Source organism: Chrysochloris asiatica, unplaced genomic scaffold, assembly GCF_000296735.1.
Source record: "Chrysochloris asiatica unplaced genomic scaffold, ChrAsi1.0 scaffold00172, whole genome shotgun sequence".
NCBI classification, from domain to species: Eukaryota; Metazoa; Chordata; class Mammalia; order Afrosoricida; family Chrysochloridae; genus Chrysochloris; species Chrysochloris asiatica.
In genome coordinates this window covers 2,627,927-2,647,369 of record NW_006408690.1, presented here as the reverse complement: position 1 = coordinate 2,647,369, position 19,443 = coordinate 2,627,927, and the positions used below count along the sequence as shown (strand labels likewise).

At 38.6% G+C, this 19,443-nt stretch overlaps 1 protein-coding gene across 1 annotated transcript in view; it reads right to left on the bottom strand.

The window, feature by feature from the left end:
- The window catches only part of MYO3A (myosin IIIA), a 410,482-nt gene that overhangs the window by 59,953 nt on the left and 331,086 nt on the right, over positions 1-19,443 (bottom strand). The window contains exons 25-29 of the mRNA XM_006871683.1: positions 16,921-17,032; positions 13,318-13,480; positions 11,010-11,133; positions 6,678-7,587; positions 3,817-3,961 (exon numbers count right to left, since the gene is read on the bottom strand). Of these exons, the coding sequence (XP_006871745.1) occupies positions 3,817-3,961; positions 6,678-7,587; positions 11,010-11,133; positions 13,318-13,480; positions 16,921-17,032 (1,454 nt within the window). The remainder of the gene's footprint in view (positions 1-3,816; positions 3,962-6,677; positions 7,588-11,009; positions 11,134-13,317; positions 13,481-16,920; positions 17,033-19,443) is intronic.

Below are 19,443 nucleotides of genomic sequence, written 5' to 3'. Positions count from 1 at the left end.
GAACACTTAATTGTGCTCATTAGAAACCTGTACATAGAACAAGAGGCAGTTGTTTGAACAGAACCAATGAACACTGAATGGTTAGCAAAGGTATGTGTCAGGGTTTTATTCATTTACCCTACTTATTTTAACTGTATGCTGAGCAAATAATCCCAGAAGCTGGATTATATGAAGAAAATGTGGCATCAGGATTAGAGGAAGACTCATTAACAGCCTGTAATATGCAGATGATACTAGTTTGTTTTTTGCAAGTGAAGAGAACTTAAAATATTTACTGATGAAGATCAAAGACCATGGTCTTTGGTATGGATTGCATTTCAATGTAAAGAAAACTAAAATCCTCAGTATTGGACAAATAAACAACATCTATATGAATGAAGAGAAGATAGAAGTTGTCAAAGACTTCATTTTGCTTGGATCAACCATCTATACTCATGGAAACAGCAGTCAAGCAACTAAATGACATACTGCATTAGACAAATCTGCTGTACAAGACCTCTTTAAAGTGTTCATGAGCAAAAATGTCATTTTGAGGATTAAGGTGTGCCTGACCCAAGCCATGGTATTTTCAATAACCTTTTATGCATGGGAAAGTTGGACAGTGAATACAGAAGACCATAGTAATATTGATGTATTTGAGCAATGGTATTGGAGGAGAATATTCAAAGTACCATGGACTGCCAAAAGAACAAACCAATTTGTGCTGGAAGAAGTACAGCCAGAATGCTTTTAGAAGCCAGGATGGCTAGACTTCATCTCTCATACTTGGGACATATTATCAGGAAGGACCAGTCCCTGGAGAAGAATATCATGTTTGGTAAAGTGGAGGATTGGAGCAAAAGAGGAAGACCCCCAACTAGATCAATTGGCACAGTGGCAACAGCAATGGGCTCAAACATAGCATAGATTGTGATGTTGGTACAGGACCCAGCAGTGTTTTGTCCTGTTGTGTACAGTATTGTTATGAGTTGGCACCGACTCAATGGCACCCAACAACAACAACATCTCAGGTAATGGCACCAACATCCACCCAGATGGTCATGTTAGAATCGGGTGCAATCAATTACCAAATACTTTGCAGTATACTGACTAAGCATCTCTTGAAATTGTGTACTTTTTCTGTTACCTACCATCTCATACAAACCACCATTTTGTCTTTCTGGGTTTCCACACTTCCCTTCACTCTATCAAATTCTGTTCTTATAATGCAATTGCAATGATTTTTTAAAAAACCTATTGTCTCCAGCAAGGTTAAATTTTCACAGGCTCCAAGTCAAATCAGGAGTCCTGTGTGGCACTGTAAGATAAGCACTCAATTATTAAAACCCAAAGGTCCCTGATTGAAACTCACTAGCTGCTTTTGGAAATTCTATACAGGGTCACTATGAGTCAGTATTGACTTGAAGACACTTAACAACAACAATTCAGATGTACAAAGATTAATTTTTCTAAAACCAGACTTAATTTTTGCCTCTTAGTATTCATTTCTATTTTTATTATTTTTACGGAATCCTAGTGAAACTCAGTTGCTTCTTATTTTTTTTTTACTGTCTTTTGAGTAAACTCACTCACTTTAGGTTTCTGACTTTCCCTTTGTCTCCTAGGGTCACATATAAGTTGTGTGTGGGCTGACTTCACAGCTTCATAGGCATTATGGGGTGCAGCCATCTGCCCTATAACCACTCTTGGCTTTTGGGTGGTATCCTGTTGAGAATAAATGGACCTGTCTAATCTCTGGTCTTCTCTAGTGTGTCTCCTGATGTCCTCTCCTACTCCTTGGTTGGATCCACTCAGATCTCTGTGTCTTTTGCTTCCTCAGGACACTTCTTAGTCATTTTCTTAGCTAATCTCAGGCACATGGGGCAATTCAAAAAAAGATAACCCCTGTAAATCCTATACGGTATAGAAATGGTAGAGCTATAATCCTATCCATGCAAACTATAAATTGATTTGTGATATTCTTCTTATACCCACAAAAACAAATGGCAGCTTTAAAAAAAAACAGTCAACTAATCTGACTTTCTAGTAAAATTCAAGCCTACTCAAGGTCCCTGAGATGTTCAAAATGAAGTCATGGCAATACATCAGCAGTTTCCTGGTATGGTGCTGTAGGATACGCAAAGGACTGCTAATAGCAAGGTTGGCAGTTCAAACCCATCAGCTGTTCCTTGGAAATTCTATCCAGGGTTGCTAAGAGTCAGAATTGACTTGATGGCACTTAAGAACACCACCACTGTCTACGATGCTGCCTCTTACTCACCTCTCCTTTCCCTGCGGTGGACTGGGGTGAGCTGCTCACATTTGGATACAGCCTGATTTCCCAACACCACTAAATGGCCCCACAACCACCAGTAGAAGGAGAAGGCTGGCATATTCCTGTTATACTCTGGTCCCTCAGCATTCCCTCTGGGCACATGCCCTGGCATCAGTGAAACTAATGGGCCTTCCTCTGGCTCTGACTGACTTGTTAAGCCCTTTTCTTACAAAAAGAGGTTCTGGAGCAGAGGCAAGGAGCAGCAGTAGGTAAGGAGGGCTGGAGAGGCGATTTTTGCTCTCTTTCTTTCTCTCTTTTTTAAAGCTTCATCACCATTCATCACCATTTTGACTTGACATAATGTGGCAGGATAATTCATTGAAGCATTAAGATATTTTCTCTTTTTCCCACATTAGGCAAAAATCCAAGTATACATCTTAGTATTTTCTTACCTCAGGGATTTTTTTTTTTTGGTAGAGTAGAAATCACAGGCTGTGTGAAGTTAGCAGCTCTTACTGTTTTTGTTGTTGTTGGGCTGCTAAATGAAAGATATATTTAGCGGATTCCAGTTCATCCAGAGGCCTCTGGGAAAAAAGGCCTGGTGATCTACTGAAAACCCAAGCACTGGAAAACCCTAGGGAGCACAGTTTTCCTTTGGTACACACAGGGTCACCATGAGTTGGCAACTGGTTTTAAACTCACTGTAGAGAAAATGCCAGGTGTCCTGGAGTGGGTAGGAAGAATGGAAGGCCTGATAAAAAGCAAGGAGAATAAGTCTCTCAGACAGAAGTTACCAGACCCAACACAGTGTGACTTCTGAATGGTGAGGGGGTGCCTAGAAGGGTAATAAGGCTTCAGATGTGTGATGGGGAGGTTCCCAGGAGTAAGAGAGTCTCAGACTCAAGGAGAATATGAAGGCCAGCTAGTATGCTAGGCGTCCCAACAGCCACCTGCCTGGGAAAGATCTGCCTGGTATTTGATCATATATAAGACCCTGAGGCCTTTTATACCTTGGGGAGGGTGAAGCCCAATAATTTCTGAAGCCAAATCCTCCCCAGGTCGGGGAGAAGAATGAGGGCAGAATGTGCCTTAGGTTGATTTTTTTCACAAAAATAGCATGGTATTTCTTACACATCTGGATTTGTACAGCTGATCTGAGATTTGGATTTTCCACAGTTTGTAGTCAAGATTTCTGTCACAAAAGAAATAGAAGTTTGCTCCCTTAGTAAAACCTACACCATGAAGTCCTCTCTATTCCACATCTTTCTGTTTCCTTCTAGTTTCTTATGCCAAGTTTTAGTAAAAATGTACATAAGAAAAAGAAAAAGAGAGAAGATGATGAAGGGGAAAAGACTAAAGTCAGAGAAAGTAGGAGGTGTGTAGAATATTCTGGAAAAGTGGGTAACAGCTTATAAGAAATGGGAAGAGATGAAGGTTCTCTCCCAAGAACAGTGTCACCTCAAACCTACCACAGAATGAAGGTGGGAAACTAATGAAGAAATAAAATAAAGCATTTGATATTTCCTTTTCGTTTAGGAAGCTCTAACTCTACTGAATTTTACCTGAGAGGCACGGATGAGAAGAAACCCATCTATTACTTGGCTGATGGGGAGAAACATCCAGATTAAGAGGCTTCAGTTGCTGGGACAAAATCATTTCATTCCGTTTTTTCTGCAGAATGAAATATTCTTCAGATAACTTTGATATCTAAAAAGAAGTCATGTGTAAGATTAAATCAAGATAAGAATGTGGGGAGCTCCACAGGCACATTGCGATTTCCATATTCTTTTTCTTCAGGAGTTACCCATAGCCTATACACCAAGGCCGAGAAAAGTCTTTACTTGGCATACAATTCCCCTTGTACTACTTACTCATCTCACATTTATGAAGATGAGTAAAAAATTATCTGCACTCTGACTATATAATTTATTTTAATCAACTTTTAGAAAAGATAAATACATCATTTTTCGACATAATCTCCTTGCTTTTCAATACACTTTGTCCATCTGTCAACAAGCTTTTGGATTCCCTTATTTAAAAATGTTTTAGACTGAGCTGTGAGCCATGAATGTACCATTGTCTTCACTTCTTCATCCGAGGTGAATCTTCATACTCAAAGGGCTGCTTTCAGGGGACCAAACAGTTGAAAGTCTGATGAAGCAAGATCAGGAGTATAGGGAGGATACTTTAACACCTTAAAACAAAGTTTTTGCAGAGTGTCAACATGTGGGCAGAGGTGTGTGAACGTGCATTGTCATGCAAGATCACAATGCCCTTGGGTTGCAGTCCTCTGGGTTTAATCCAAAGTTTAGGCTTCAGTTCTGCCATAAGTATCTCACTGTAATGAACACTACTGATTACTGAATCTTTTTCTTGATATTGTTCCACACTGGCCCTGAGACTCTCACAACATTGTGAGCATCAATTTTCCAGCTGATGGTTGACTTTTGAACTTTGTCTTGGTCGGCAATTGAGGATGGTTCCATTCCGTACTCTGCTGTTTACTCTCAGGCTCATAGTGATGAATCCATGTTTTATCACCAGTAACAATTTTTTTTAAAGAAATTTTTACCTTCCTTCATATATCGGTCCAAATTTTGTTTGCAGATGTCTAAACGTTTCTGTTTATGGTCTTCATGAGTTCTTTCGGCACCCATCTCACATAAACTTTTCAAAACCTAAGCCTGTCATGGATTATTTCATAGGCAGAGCCATGGCTGATTTGCCAATGATTTGCCACAGAATCCACTGCCATGCTCCCTCATATTCAAGTCATAGATATGGACGGACATTAATATAACCAGAGTGCGGATAATTTTTTATTCATCTTTGTACCATTAAAAACTGCAAATGTGGCAAACTACACGCAACCTTCTATCCTCATTAACTTTTCTTGGTGTTTCTGAGATATGGCTTCTGTCCTCACCATTCTGCAGTGATTGCCCTTCTTTTTTATCCTGTGGCATCTCTTGGCAACCTTTGACTTTGTTAACCAACTTTTCTTCACTGCCTTTCTAGTCTAGGGAGTCTGGCTTCAGAGCTACGCCTATTCTAGCTTACTCCCATTCCCTATTTCTTCTCTTAATGTGGCTTTCCTGCTAAGTTGAATGTAGGACCTCTGCTTCTCTGCCTCTAGCTTTGTCCCATGGTGCTCAAAGTTAAGTCTAGATGCAAGACTTAGCAAATCTGCATCACCTCAATGGCTCAGCTGTGTAGAAGATTTGATTTGGTTTTTAGAGGAAGGAAATTTAGGCTCAAACGAAAAGAATTCTTTTAGTCAAGAAATTGTAAATTGTATGTATTCTAAACTCACTCTTTTCAAACACTGGGAAAAAAAAGAGAGCAGAAAAGAGCTTAATAAATTAGTTAATGACAGAATTCTATGGGAACCTAGAAGTTGAAGATGTTGGGGCCAAAGCCAGAGCATGGCCAAGGACAGATAATGAGTTTTCGCATGTGCTTGGGCACAACCAGAGACAAAATACAGAGTTTAGGGATCCTTCTTTGAACTAACACATTATGATGTTTTTTCTATTATTTTATACATCACTGACTGTCCTGGCAGTTCCTAGAAATATCAAATACATATTTTACAGTCACCGAGGTAAAACACTGGTACATTAAATTATTTTGTTAAGGGCAAGCTGCTACTCAGAGAGGGCAGGATCTGGAAGCAAAATGGCAGTATTTTGTTCTGCTGATTTTCCCAAATCACCATCTTAACTTACCAAAGTCCCAAGCATACCTGCAAGAAGCCCTAAAGCTGATTACTACCTACTCTCTCTGAGAAATAAAGTTGAAACCTGTTACTGGTGATATGAGATATTCTTCAATGGGGATTTTAATGTTTTTTTCTTTATGATTCTTCATTGTTATATAAACTTTTCAGTACATACTCATTTATGCTTCGCTATGGCTATCTATCTACTTTTCACATATAACTGTTTTCTCAAATAAAGTTTGGGGCCGGTGGATCCAGAGAGTGAGAGGGTTGGTGTGTTGTGAGTTTTTTTTTTTTTTTTGGGGGGGGGGGGGGGGGGGAAGTTTGGGGCCAGGATAAAGCATAGACTTTATTGGCTTTAGAATTTTGTTTCTAGCTGTGTTGAGAGATTTCACAGATACGTGAAAAGTCGTACTGCCAAATATCAGTAAGCTGTGCTTGGTACCTTCTATTACATCAATCCTTAATCTACTTACCAAATAAGATCACGATTGTATTTTATACTATTTATCATGGTAAATAGTTGGCTTAAGAAGCTAATGCTTATTTCAATAACATACCCTTTGATAACAACATCTTATTGAAAAATTTTGGCGTTTCATAAGAACAGATAAAACAACATATCAGTTATTAATTCTTAATTTAGCTACTATATAGTTCGTAGAATTTTTTAGTAGGAAATAAGATTGTTTATAAACATACCTGTTTTGAAAAAATTGCCAAATCACACGCTTCTTTATCTGAAATTGCTTTGGTGTCTTGGTTATCTCTGCTGTTGATATGACAGGTTCCCTCATGTGTTATGGGACAGGAATATAAATGGTGAGTGTGTCCTGCTACTTCCATTGTTGCTGCAGCCATCTTTTGATTCTTAAAAGAAGAGGACACCCCATCCTTCCTTAACTGCTGCCTTCTCTTATAACCCCGGTATTTGCTCTGAATGAACACAGCTGCTTTATCTTCTTCTTCTAGATCCTGTATCATTTTATCACCTTGCCTCTCTTTGACCGTCCCATGCCTTGGATGGCTTTTCTTCTGGCTGCATATTTGTCCATTCTGGGTAACCACAGATGTCTTCTTTTCCTTTTCTTTGCTATTTGCATTTTGATAACTCGACCTTTGGCTAAGGCGAGGTTCCAAAGTATTTTTAAATGAAGGCTGCTTAGTCCCATTCTCGGCAAACCAAAGCCCTGAGGAGTTTGGACTTTCTGATGTGCCATTCTTTTCTAAATATGCCATTTTTGAGTCTTCGAAATGTTTTTCCTCTGTGTACCTTTGACAGTAACACTGAATCTCAGCATCCTCTTTCTCCATGTTTCTTATTTTACTGCCCTCTTCCAGGTCTTTGATGTTTTTCTGTTTGGGGCTCAATTCTGCCCTAGAATCCCCTGCCAGGCATGATTCTTGCTCAGCTTCTTCCCCATTCATAGTGTTCAGTTTTTTCAGCATTTGATATCCTTGGCTGTTACTCTCTGCAGCATTAATGGCTTCTTTCTCAGCTTTGAAAGTAGAAGTCTTCACTGCAGACGTACTCTCATTATTATTTGGAGCCGAAACAAATGCTTCTTTAGTAGAGACTGCATTTTCTGTTTGCTTCTTCAAAAAAGATTCCCTGTGTAAAATATACTGCATCTGAATATATGATACCAAACTAAAGCTTATTAATTCTTGGCAATAGCTATGTATGATGTAATGCTGGAAGAATAGCAGAAGGTATAAAACATCTTAGAATAAAAACATATCAAGTCACATTAATCAAGCACTTCCCAAAATGTTCTCACTAGCAGCAACTGTGATGGCTACTCAAACAATGAGAAAATCTGTTTCAACCTAAACTGGGAAATATCTTAGCATGTGAATCATTGTAGTGAGGTTATCAGCATCCTAGAAAGAAATTTAGTCTTTTCAAAATATGCTCCTTTCCAAACAAACTAATGATGGTGAAGAGATGTAGTGAAAAGTGCATCTAGGTTTGAGGCCAGTAAACAAGGTCTGTTTACTAGACTGACATTCTGTTCTTTAATAAGATCCTAGTCTACTGATCACAGGAGATATCCATTTCCCATAGAAAATTCAAGAGAAAACATGTCACTGCTACAGTTCCTGATCATGCAATATTGCTGCCCTGTATATCACAGCTAGTACTTTATCATTATCCTCCCCAAATGATTTTCCCTTAACTTGAAGGCAAGATATTTTCAGTGCCCCATCCCATTCCCCCAAGCAAGGGCAACATCTTCACAAGAGCAATCCAGCCATGAAAAGAGTGTTAAAGTGGAGTTGAAAATCAAAACCTGACACCCTGGCATACCACACCTCTGGTTGTTACTTGGGGAGCTTTTGGCCACATACCTTTTATCTTGGACTGGGAAAGCCATAGGAAAGGTTTAGTTTTTTGCAGTGTTTTCAAGAAGGACTCTGAGCTGGGCCCCTTCACCACTCCCTTTCTCAACCTTCCTCACTCCAGTTTTTAAACTTTCCTTGATTCTCTGCTTGTACATCTTTTATGTCTGACCTTTTGGTTTATTTTCTATGACAGTCCAATCAACATCCAATTCCCCATCTGAGAAGGAAGTAGAGATGGCTTCTTCTTTACACTTGTGTTCCCCAATAGAAATCTTGTACGCTGTTGTTATTATTGTTAAGTGCCATCAAGTCGGTTCCGACTCATAGCGACCCAGTATAGGGTTTCCAAGCAGTAGGTGATGGTTTTGGACCACCGATCTTGTGGTTAGCTGTCCAGCGCTTATCCTACAATGCCACAGCAAGACTCCTATCTTGTATGTAGTAGGTGCTTAATAAATATCTGATAATTTGGAGGTTAATCAATTGATGACCCAAGTCCTCAGAAGGAAGATGGTAGAAAATTAGCTAACAGAACATCATACTTCTTTATTAATTTTAATATCTAGTAATATAAATTTCTATAAGTAGTAATTTCTAGAGGTATTCTAAACAATAATTTTGAAAATTAGTTTTTCCATTTGCAACCAGAGTTTGCATTCCCCTCAGGCACCAGAAAAATAGGAGTCACAGATAACATCTGCCTATTTGCCCATGAGGTCAGCATGTGGCCTTCTTGAGATCTGCTGGACTGTTTTGCCACTTGGAGAACACCATTTCCCACTTGGATCCTTGCAAGCAAAGAAAAAACCCATATATGTAGGCCTCTGAATACACACAGAAAGGACTGAAAACACCAAATACCTCTACACTTCAGACACATCATGTTTTTCAAATAAGGAAATGAGATCGACCTGGGCAATATGTTCTATATAGAGTGAATACAGGTGAAGGTGAAGGGAGGACCTGGGGAAGAAACCATGGGAACAATAGTAGAGTGTGTGTGTGTGTGTAGAAAAGATCAGACGCTTGTATGTGTGTGTAGTGGGGAGCCTCTTCTTCCATCTGTCTTCTATAACATTCCTTCACTCTTGCCATGTCTAGTTCCAACATTAAAAACAGAAATTGAGACTTAGACTAGAATGGTTTTTATCTTACTAGAGTACTAATTCATCTCTCAGCCAATTAAAATTTTACCACTTAGGCAAAAGCCAGACATTTTCCCTACCTTAATGTCTATCTGGTAGCCTAGTGGTTACGAATCGTGCTGTGAACCTCAAGGTCAGCAGTTCGAAACTACCAGCTGCTCCGTGGGAGAAAGATGAGGCTTTCTGCTCCCATAAAGATTTACAGCCTTGGAAACCCTGTTCAGGGTCGCTATGGGTTGGAACCGACTCGACAGCACTTAACAACAACAACAACAATGTCTATCTACCAAGGAGTCCTGGTGGTATACTGATTATACACTTGGCTGCTAACCAAAAGACCAGTGGTTTGAACCTACCAGTGGCTCCACAGGAGAAAGATATGGCCATCTGCTTCCGTAAAGGTTATAGTCTTGGAGACCCTATGAAGCGTTCTACTTTGTCCAACAGGGTTGCTATCAATTGGGGTTGACTTGATGGCAGTTTTGGTTTTGGTTTGTCTTACCGAGTACGACAGGGGAAAAGTTCCCTCCACTATGACCCCACTTTGCATATTTCTATTACAGATTTAAACCATTTTACTAGAATCATGCTTTAGTGGTCTTGTTCCTTTCCAATGAATCTGTGAGCAATTTGAGTATAAGGACTTGATTTCGTTGATCTACAAATCCCCACTACCTAGCATAAACTCCAATGAATGAATGACTTCAGGGGATATGCTAACATGCACTTGATAGGGAGGCTCAGGAGAATAAAGTACAGCTGGTAATTATGACTTAAGGGGCAATGGAGCATTGGTTATTAAGGCCCTGGGAATGGATGAAAGCATCCAGGGACATTATTTAGGTGTGGAGGAGGATTTAGATGTGGGTAGAGGGGAAAGAATTAGCAAAGGACACATGGAAGTAGAGCAGAACTTTAGAGAACAATTTGGCTGAAATTTGTGGATTGGATTGGATTGTCTTCCAAATTTATGTACTGAAATTCTGGAATGTGATCCTGTTAGGAAAGAGGACTTTCTTTGTTGTGTTAATTAGGCCATCACTGAGTTGTGTTATGTTATGTGCCATGGAGTAGTGAGTCACTTTTAAGTAATAAAAAGAGCAGAAGAGACACAGAGGCACACACAGTGGTGAATAGTGAAGACAGTTGTCAAAGAATGTCAAGGAAGTACTGGGTGCTTCCAGGACTACTGACAAGGATAGGCCTCACCGTAAAGCCCTGATTCAGTCTTATAGCCTCCTTCACTATGCAACAAAAAGTGTTCTTTAGAGCCAACCGCTTGTGGTATTTCTGTTACAGCTGCACTAGGTAACTAAGACACCAAGAGAGAGAAAACGTTGAGAAGGAAAGTGTGAAATGTCATCAGTGTGAAATGCCAATGAATTCGCAGACAGGATCAAGAATACCAAAGTGACAGCTGGTGCTCAATGACATCCTATGTATCAGTTTTAGGAAACTGGCTAGACTGTGAGTGTTACTCTGTGACCCAACATATTTTTAAAATCTACATGTCAAAATGATATAAAAATGAACGTCACGATACCTTTCATTTTCAAAAATTTTCTTGTAGTCAAATTCCTGATCATGAGTCTGAATGGTGCTTACTGTTATGTTTTTTGTGTGAACATTTTCCTTTTTTTGTTTCCTGACTAGATGTTTTCTTGCAGCTGAAACATATAAGGCATACGTAAAAGTAGTGTTAATCAAGAAGTAAAAGAACATTACTCAAATGAATAGAAACAAGTGTTTTCTTTTTTATGTGACCATCAATAAATCAAAGAAAATGGAAGTAAAATCCCAAATTAGAACAGGTTCATAAAAAATAGGGAAAACATAAGACCATAAGACTCTTCCTGATGACAGGCTATAGCAATAAAAGTTAAAGCACTTTCACATTAAGAAAAGTACTAAGGAATGAAAATAATAGAGATGGACTAAGTTGAAGACCAAGACAAAGTGCACTCATTTGCTTAGAATTTGTGAGTAAATCATTTCATTTCATTTTTGCCATATTCAGCTCTTCATAGAAGAGAGTTTTTATTATTAAAGTATATGATTTGGGCCTTTTGATCAATTATCTTTGAGTTCAGATATATTTCAGAATTTATATATATATATAAAATAATCCAGAGTAAAATATCACGCACTGTGTAACACTCATTGTAGCATATATTCTATAACATAACATGGATGATGCTGGAATCTTGTATCCCATAATTAAGCTTGGATGGTTTGCAGACAATACATAGACTATTTTACTAAGATGGATGAATAAAGGACAAGAAATAACCTCACTTTATATGAAGGCATAGTTCACTGCCAAATGAGTTATGAGACATCTCTTTCAGAGCTGTATGAATTTTAAATTATGCACACAGGATCATCTCTTAGATACTATCAGGCTTTGCATTTTGACGTCTCATGGTGGTGAGACGCTAAGGCTTAAAATTCCAAAAGAAATGAAAATAACATACTACTGAGAAATAGAATTGGGACTGGAAGGTCAATTTCTTGAATATTAGTCCACTATTTTGTCCACCAAGGAGCTCTGGTAGCGTAGTGGTTATGAATCGGGCTGTTAATCTTATGGTCAGCAGTTCAAAACTACCAGCAGTTCTATGGGAGAGAGATGAGGCTTCCTGCTCCAGTAAAGATTTACAGCCTCAGAAACCCTATCCAGGGTCTCTATGAGTTGGAACCGACTCCACGGCACATACCTACCACCACCATTTTGTCCACCACAGAAGGTAGGTTATAAACCACTGTAGTTGCTCAGTGCCATTGAGTCAGTTCTGACTCATAGTGTCCCAGTATACAGTTTTCTAGGAGTGGCTGATAGGTTTGAGTTGCCAACCTTGTGATTTGCAGTCCGGTGCTGATCCTACATTTCAACACCAGGCTCCCCCATAAACCATTAGTTGATCATTAAATGGATTTAGTGGGTCAAATCTACCATCTAAAAATGAAATACAATGGATGACAATAGACAACTCCAGAGTGTAGTATCTATGTTTATCAGGTTACGAAGGAAAACGTGTATTTTTATTATGGGTGCCCAGTTAGAAAATTTTAGAAGACAGTCCTCCAAATCATTCTAGGTTCTAAATTTAGCTTCTTATAAAAAGATAGAAAGAGGAACTCAAAGTCCATTAATAATTTTAATGGAAATTTAAAGTGAAGCACGATTATAAATATTATTTCCCTACAGTTAACAGAAGGAAATGGATGCCCTTTAACAACATGAGATTTAATAAAGTTGTCAAAAACTATGGCAAGTGTAACCTTTTGAATAAAATAGGAAAAACTTTATTGTCAAATGAATTATAATAATGATTCTTGAACTATATAATTAAGTCAGTCACACTGTATCTTACAAAAATAGCTCAGCTGTGTTTCATTACTACTTGGCAGAACATTTTATAATAAAATTATTTAATATACAATAAAACATTTCTTCAAATGTTAAAAGTGCCAATCACTAAAACAACATGATTAGATTTAGTTAAGAAAAAGTGTCAAGGTAATTTGGTGTGGAATGAAGCACAAAAGCTACATAAGAATGGGAGATTTGTATCTAGGAAGTACTATATGATTTGATTTCATACCTATATCTAAATATAACATTGAAGGAGTCTTTGAGTGACACTAAAGGTTAAATGCCGAACTAGAAGCTGAAGGTTGGCAGTTTCAACCTACCCAGAGGTGCTTAGGACACAGACCTGGTAATCTGCTTCTGAAAGGTCACGGTTGTGAAAACCCTATGGAGCAGTTCTACTCTGCACACAGCATCTACAAACAACAAACTTAACATGATGCTTTGTAATACTGTGAGATGACAGGTGATTGATTACCTGACTGTATTATCATAGCGCTTGTTTTCCTTTTCTCCTGCATTTTAAGGTACCTTCTTGAACCCAAGAATCCTCTGACGCAGGCTTGAATCAAAATAAGCTTGTCAATGGTTTCCTTTCTCATTAAATTTAACTGTTCCACATGATAATATTTAAGGAACACCTTAAAAGAATTAAAATAAAATATAAATAAAATGATGGCACGCCGATGGGAAATAGTCATGAATTATACTATGAAGTAAGGGTAGTATTCTAAGTCTTTGTAGATTTAGGCAATCATTCTCTTTTACTTCATTGACCTAGATATTGCTACCCGATAAATTTTGTGAATTGAGTGATATTTTACATGGGAGAACATCAGTTTTACACTCATCCTACCATATTCTGTTTCATCGCAATGATTACAATCCCTTCCATGCATTATCATTCAACAGTGTTTGCTCCTAGTCCCTCTGTTTTTGTTTTGTTTTCTGGAAGTACACAAAACTCAGGAATATATAATTATTTAAACAACCAAAGGGCACATTCTGCAAGTCTGCCTCCTGGCTGCCAGCACACAGCCTTTCTTTTTCCCTGAGTCTAGAGTCCTCAGCTGCTCTATCTTCTCCATGTTATCATCTCTGCCTCCATCTTCTGGTGTCGCTGCTTCTCTGGATAGGGTCCCACATTTGGCTTGTGCTCTTCTCCCTTGATGGTCCTAGGGTCTTCTGTTCCTGGAATGTAAGATTAACTACTCTACTCTCCCCTTTTTGTTAAAAAAAACTTCTATCTTTACAGTTGTGACAATCACAATTAGTCACGGTAACAGTTACTCACTATTGAGTCTTAAGACTCTTATCCCCATCTCCTTTCACCAGACCCATCTAGACAAGATAAAAACTATTCAGTGGGGAATCTACCTTCCCCTGCACACTCTGAAACTAAACTCCCTCTTGAAAACTTGTAAGCCAGCCACTTGGTGCCTTTATAGCCCCCACCCCCACCCCATTTTAGGTAGCTAATATCTAAGTTGCCCATCCTTATCAGCCTGTGTACAGAGGGGATGAGAATGATCCTTGATGTGAAGATGTCTTCCCTCTCAGTTGGTATTTTAAGCTACTACATCCACAAGTATAGGTCAAGTTCATACCTGACAGATTTTTATGCTTGAAGAAAATCCTTTTGTGAAGGAATGAAGAAGATGGTAGTCATCCTGTTTAATTTTAACAGATAACTTTAGATGGTGTTGACTGGGTCAACAAAAGTGGAGGATGTTGAGCTCTTTAATTAAAGTTTTATTATCATGTCATTGTTGTGGTTAAGAGCCATTGAGTTGGTTACAACTCAACGACCCTATATTGGGCTTCCCAGGTGCAGCTGGTGGGTTTGAACTGCTGACTTTTGGTTCACAGTCCAGTGCTGACCCTTCAGCACCACACCAGGAGTCCTTATAATCATTTCTTGTTGTTGTTAAGTGCTGTTGAGTCAGTTCTGATTCATAGAGATCCTGTACAGAGTTTCAGAGGAGCAGCTGGTGGGTTTGAACTGCTGACTTTTTGAATCACAGTCCAGTGCTGATCCTACAGCACCACCACAAGTTCTTGAACCACTAACCTTGTGGTTAAAACCTACCTTGCAGTCCAGTGCATTAACCCATAGAATATCACCAGGACTCCCCTTAAAGCTCATTTTTAGGACTTCATTTTTTTAAAAAACAATACTATTTTCCAAATTGTTCTATTAATTCACTCATCAAACATTTACTGGGACCCATTCTATATCCTTATCTACTGGAAATACAAAGGTGAATAAGGGATGGTGCACTGCCCAAAGGGGACTTATTACATTGTCAGTAAAGAGAACAGGGTCGAGATGAGGCCACTGTCGGAGCAAATGAACAATGAACAGCTTCTCAGTAGACCCACCGATTGCCACAGGGAAGGAGGGTTGCCTTTGGAAAATTCTAAAATCACAATCTATTGGAACAAGAAAGGAGCTTGAAGGCCCGGAGCTGAGTTGATCTCAGAGCTGTGCTTAACCCCCCTGCAAAGAAATAAGGCTTTTTTTTTTGTTTCCCCCCTTCTTTAAAGGCTAACTTTACTAGTAAAAGTCATCTCAACAAGAATTTTATTAAACTCAGTAAGAAAGTCAATTAAGTTCAAATTTAACAGTTGAGTCAAGAGTCATGAGGCCTGGGAACTCTAATGGTAGAATTCTCTTAGTGTTCCATTGCTTGAAAGCTTGGCACCACGGGCAAACAGTTTAGCATTGTACGTTCTGATTGAATTTAGTTTTAATTCCTACAGGATTCTAGATGTTAATATATTTAATCCATTCGGCTGTTGACAATTCATTTAAAATTCAATCTGTTTAAAAAGGTCATCATTTTTTTCTACACTGAACTAGAAATGTTTCTATATTAAATACTTTTATCCATCTTAATGAGTTGGAAAAGGTGAAGTGGAAAAATACAAATAACTTTAAAATGCTACTTAAATACCACACAGAGCAGTGATGGCAAAGGGCCTTTTTGCTAGTTAAAACTCCATTTGAAGTTAGGCATGTGTTTCAGACCATAAATCATAAGATTTCAGCTTGGTGAAATTCATCTTTGTGAGCATCTAAAATAAAATGGTGTGAGTAAAATACACACCTTTTTATACACAGAATACCTATCTATTTAAAGTAAATGTGAACTACTGTGTATGAAGGATACTCAATCTAAGATAGTCACTTTAAAAAATTCAGAGTAATTAAAAAAATTCCTTAAGTGGGTCCTAGACAAACTCGTCATCTATACATTCTGATAATTCTCTCTCCCCTATACCTTCTACCAACATGATACAGATGATGTCCAGATATGGATCTCTTTGTAAGTATGAAAGTTCATTTTCATCGACTTCTGTGATGTGGGTAATGGTAGTTATTCTTGAGTGATGACTTTCTGAGTACTTCTTTGCTTTAGCTTGGCTTTTTCCCAAACCATACTGCCATTGATGCATTTAATGCATCTCTAAGACCTGGTACCATGTTCTTATGCCCATCTTATAGTGCTACAGGGTAGCTGAGAAATCCAGTGCATCTTTCTTTAAGCATCCACCTGTCTTACTTCTGTATTCATCACTGGTGATGCTTTTTTAGTTCATTCTCTAAGGGACTAAATAAACTCAGATCTCACAGAATCTCAAATCTTATATACAAATACACTAATGTCCAAATCAGAGTCAAATAATAATAGTGAATATTTTACCCAGTAAATGTCAAATTTACCACAGAAGCAGATTTGAGAATGAGGTTAAAAAGAAAAGCAGGAATTCTCTAAAAGGTTTTTTTTTTTGGTATTTGTATTTGAGGGTGACATAGTCAATAGGTACATTACTTGAAATGAAGTTTCAATCCTTTTAAAATGAATCTTCAAGATGAAATTTACTGAATTTCATGAAAGAAACCTTTAGGAAGATTAGAAGCTTTACATTTTGATAAAGAAGGAAACCTTTATGAACTTATAAATCTCCTGTTTTTAGCAAGAGATTCAGTCAGATATTCATTGTTAAATGTTACAGCTCTTAGTAAGTCCTATGTGACTATTAAATTTTGTTTCTGAAAATTATATGAAAACATTACTTTTGTTTTTCCCAGAGCCCAATGTTCAAGACCAGCTTTTCCCAATATGGTGGCACAGGTGTCCGGGCTCACTGGGGGCTCTTCTTTCCACTTGTAGCAGAGAATATAGTACCTTAAAATGGGAAAAAGGGCTGATTAGTATTGTTCAAAGGAGCTCTGGTAGCGTAGTGGTTATGAATCGAGCTGCGAACCTTAAGGTCAGCGGTTCGAAACTACCAGCCACTCTGCAGGAGAAAGATGAGGCTTTCTACTCCCATAAAGATTTACACCCTCGGAAACCCTGTACAGGGTCGCTACAGGTCGGAACTGACTCGACAGCATTTAACAACAACAACAGTATTGTACAAAGGTCCAGTGGCTCAGGAACCTGAACACTGAGCAGCTTTGTGCAGGGATGAGGAAGGACCTCCAGGCTTAAGACAGGGGAATCTAGAAGGCATTGTCACAAGGATGCTATTCTGCATTCCAGACTGACGCAGTCTGGATCAGTCTATTCACGTGAATTTGAACAACGCGTTTCACTTAAGTAATTGCTTTTCAGCCTTTTACATTGAAGTCTTGACAAAAGCTCTCTCATTCCCAAAACAAAAACAACCCCCATCCCCAGACAAGCAATCAGAACACAACTTAGTTGGGTTCTTCAGAAACAAAACAAAACAAACACCCTTTCTCTGGACAATGAAAGCAAAAGTGACAGGAAGCAGAGAGAAAGCTTTTATTCTGTTTTTACCTTCATGAAGTCTTTGGAAGATGATCTTAAAGTTGGGTGAAGGTGCTTAATTCTACCAAAATAATTATAATTAATGGGAATTGACATTGGCCTATCAATACAAATTGCATATATTATTTCATTGAATGCTCAAAGCATGTATAAAGCAAATACTATCATCATCATGTCTATTTATAGATGAGGAAATTGAAGCTTGAAGCTTATAGACATAGGCAACTTTGAATAATGGCACACACTTAGTAGGTGACAGATGTGGGATTCACACCTGGATGCTCTGATTTCAAAGCATGTGTAGACATTGATTTACCCCACAACACTTCTGCCTTGAGTAAGTTCTGGTTACGTTACAGCTCTGAGAACCCAACTGTTGAGTCTAGGTGCCTAATGGAAACATGGAGCCAACTTAGGTGGCTTCATAGTGTAAGGTTCATTTGAAATTACTATAGTAATATTCCAGCCTCTTGTGCAAAGTAAATTCAGGTTGTGAATCGTCCCTTAAGATTGTTTCTTTGTCACACAACAGAAGAGTTTATGTACCACAGAACAGAGAAAAGTGTCTGATGAGATATGCATCCTACTAGGAGAGCTAGTCAAAGGCTAATGCAAGACTTAGGAGGTTTATTTAGTCCTATTAACATCCCCACAGGACCTTTGCAAAACATCCTGTTTTCCTAAAATTCCATGCCAATTTGGATGACAACTTTCAAATTAGTGACAAAGAAAAGATTTAGCCTTTTATTTCTGGTACTGCTTATATTCAGCACACTTATTTACAAGTTCTCCATGAACTTAATATTTTCTCCTCATCATGGATCAGGTTGCTGTTAAGTGCTGTCAAGTCTTAGAGAGACCCTGTATAAGGTTTCTGAGGAGCAGCTGGTGGGTTTGAATCCCCAACCCTGTGGGTCACAGTCCAGTGCTCATCCTACACTGCCACACCAGGAGTAATTTGTTACGATACAAAAGCACAAAAATCAAACCAAAGCAGTTGCCATTGAGTTAATTCTGATTCGTGGTAACCGATGTATTTTAGAGTAGAACTACATTCTTAGTATTTTCAATGGCTGGTCACTACAAGCCAGGATTCACTCCATGGCAGTGGGTTTTGGGGTGGCCTTTTGGAAGTAGCTCACCAGGCTTATCTTCTGGGTTGACATGAACTGCCAACATTTCAGTTAGCAAGTGACTGCTTAACCATTATGACACCCAGGGATCCTCTACAATAGCATAAGACCTTGAAATGCATTGAAACATGTGTTCTAATTTCTGACCTTCCAAGTAAGCTACTATCAACTACAATACCATCTTGTAACAAGTATAGATGTCTTTATGGTCCATATTGTAAAACCATGGATAGTTCTGAAATATGTTTAACTTGACTTTCAGAGTTTTACCTTTCTCATTTAACCCAACTGGCTTTTCCATCTTATCTTTTGTTGACCTTCTGCCAATCATGATCTACTCCAAGTCCCAGTTCTTTTGACTATGTTTATAGATAGTTGCCTATAGTTTTTTGTTGTTTTCTTAGTCTCATTTTTTAGAAGTCACTATGCTACTGCCTATGTGAAACTGGCCCCCTCAGGCTCAGGAAGGACAGTGCGGCTTTGTACCTGTTTAGGAGTTGCTGTGCTGCAGTTCCACTGTCTTACAAAACTGTTTCCCTCTTTCTTACAAAATTAGGGGTGCTGTGGCATGTCTATCTCAACCCTAGCCCTAACACAGCTTGCTGTTGTTGTCAGGTACCATTGAGTTGGTTCCAACACATAGCAACCTTATGCACAACAGAACGAAAC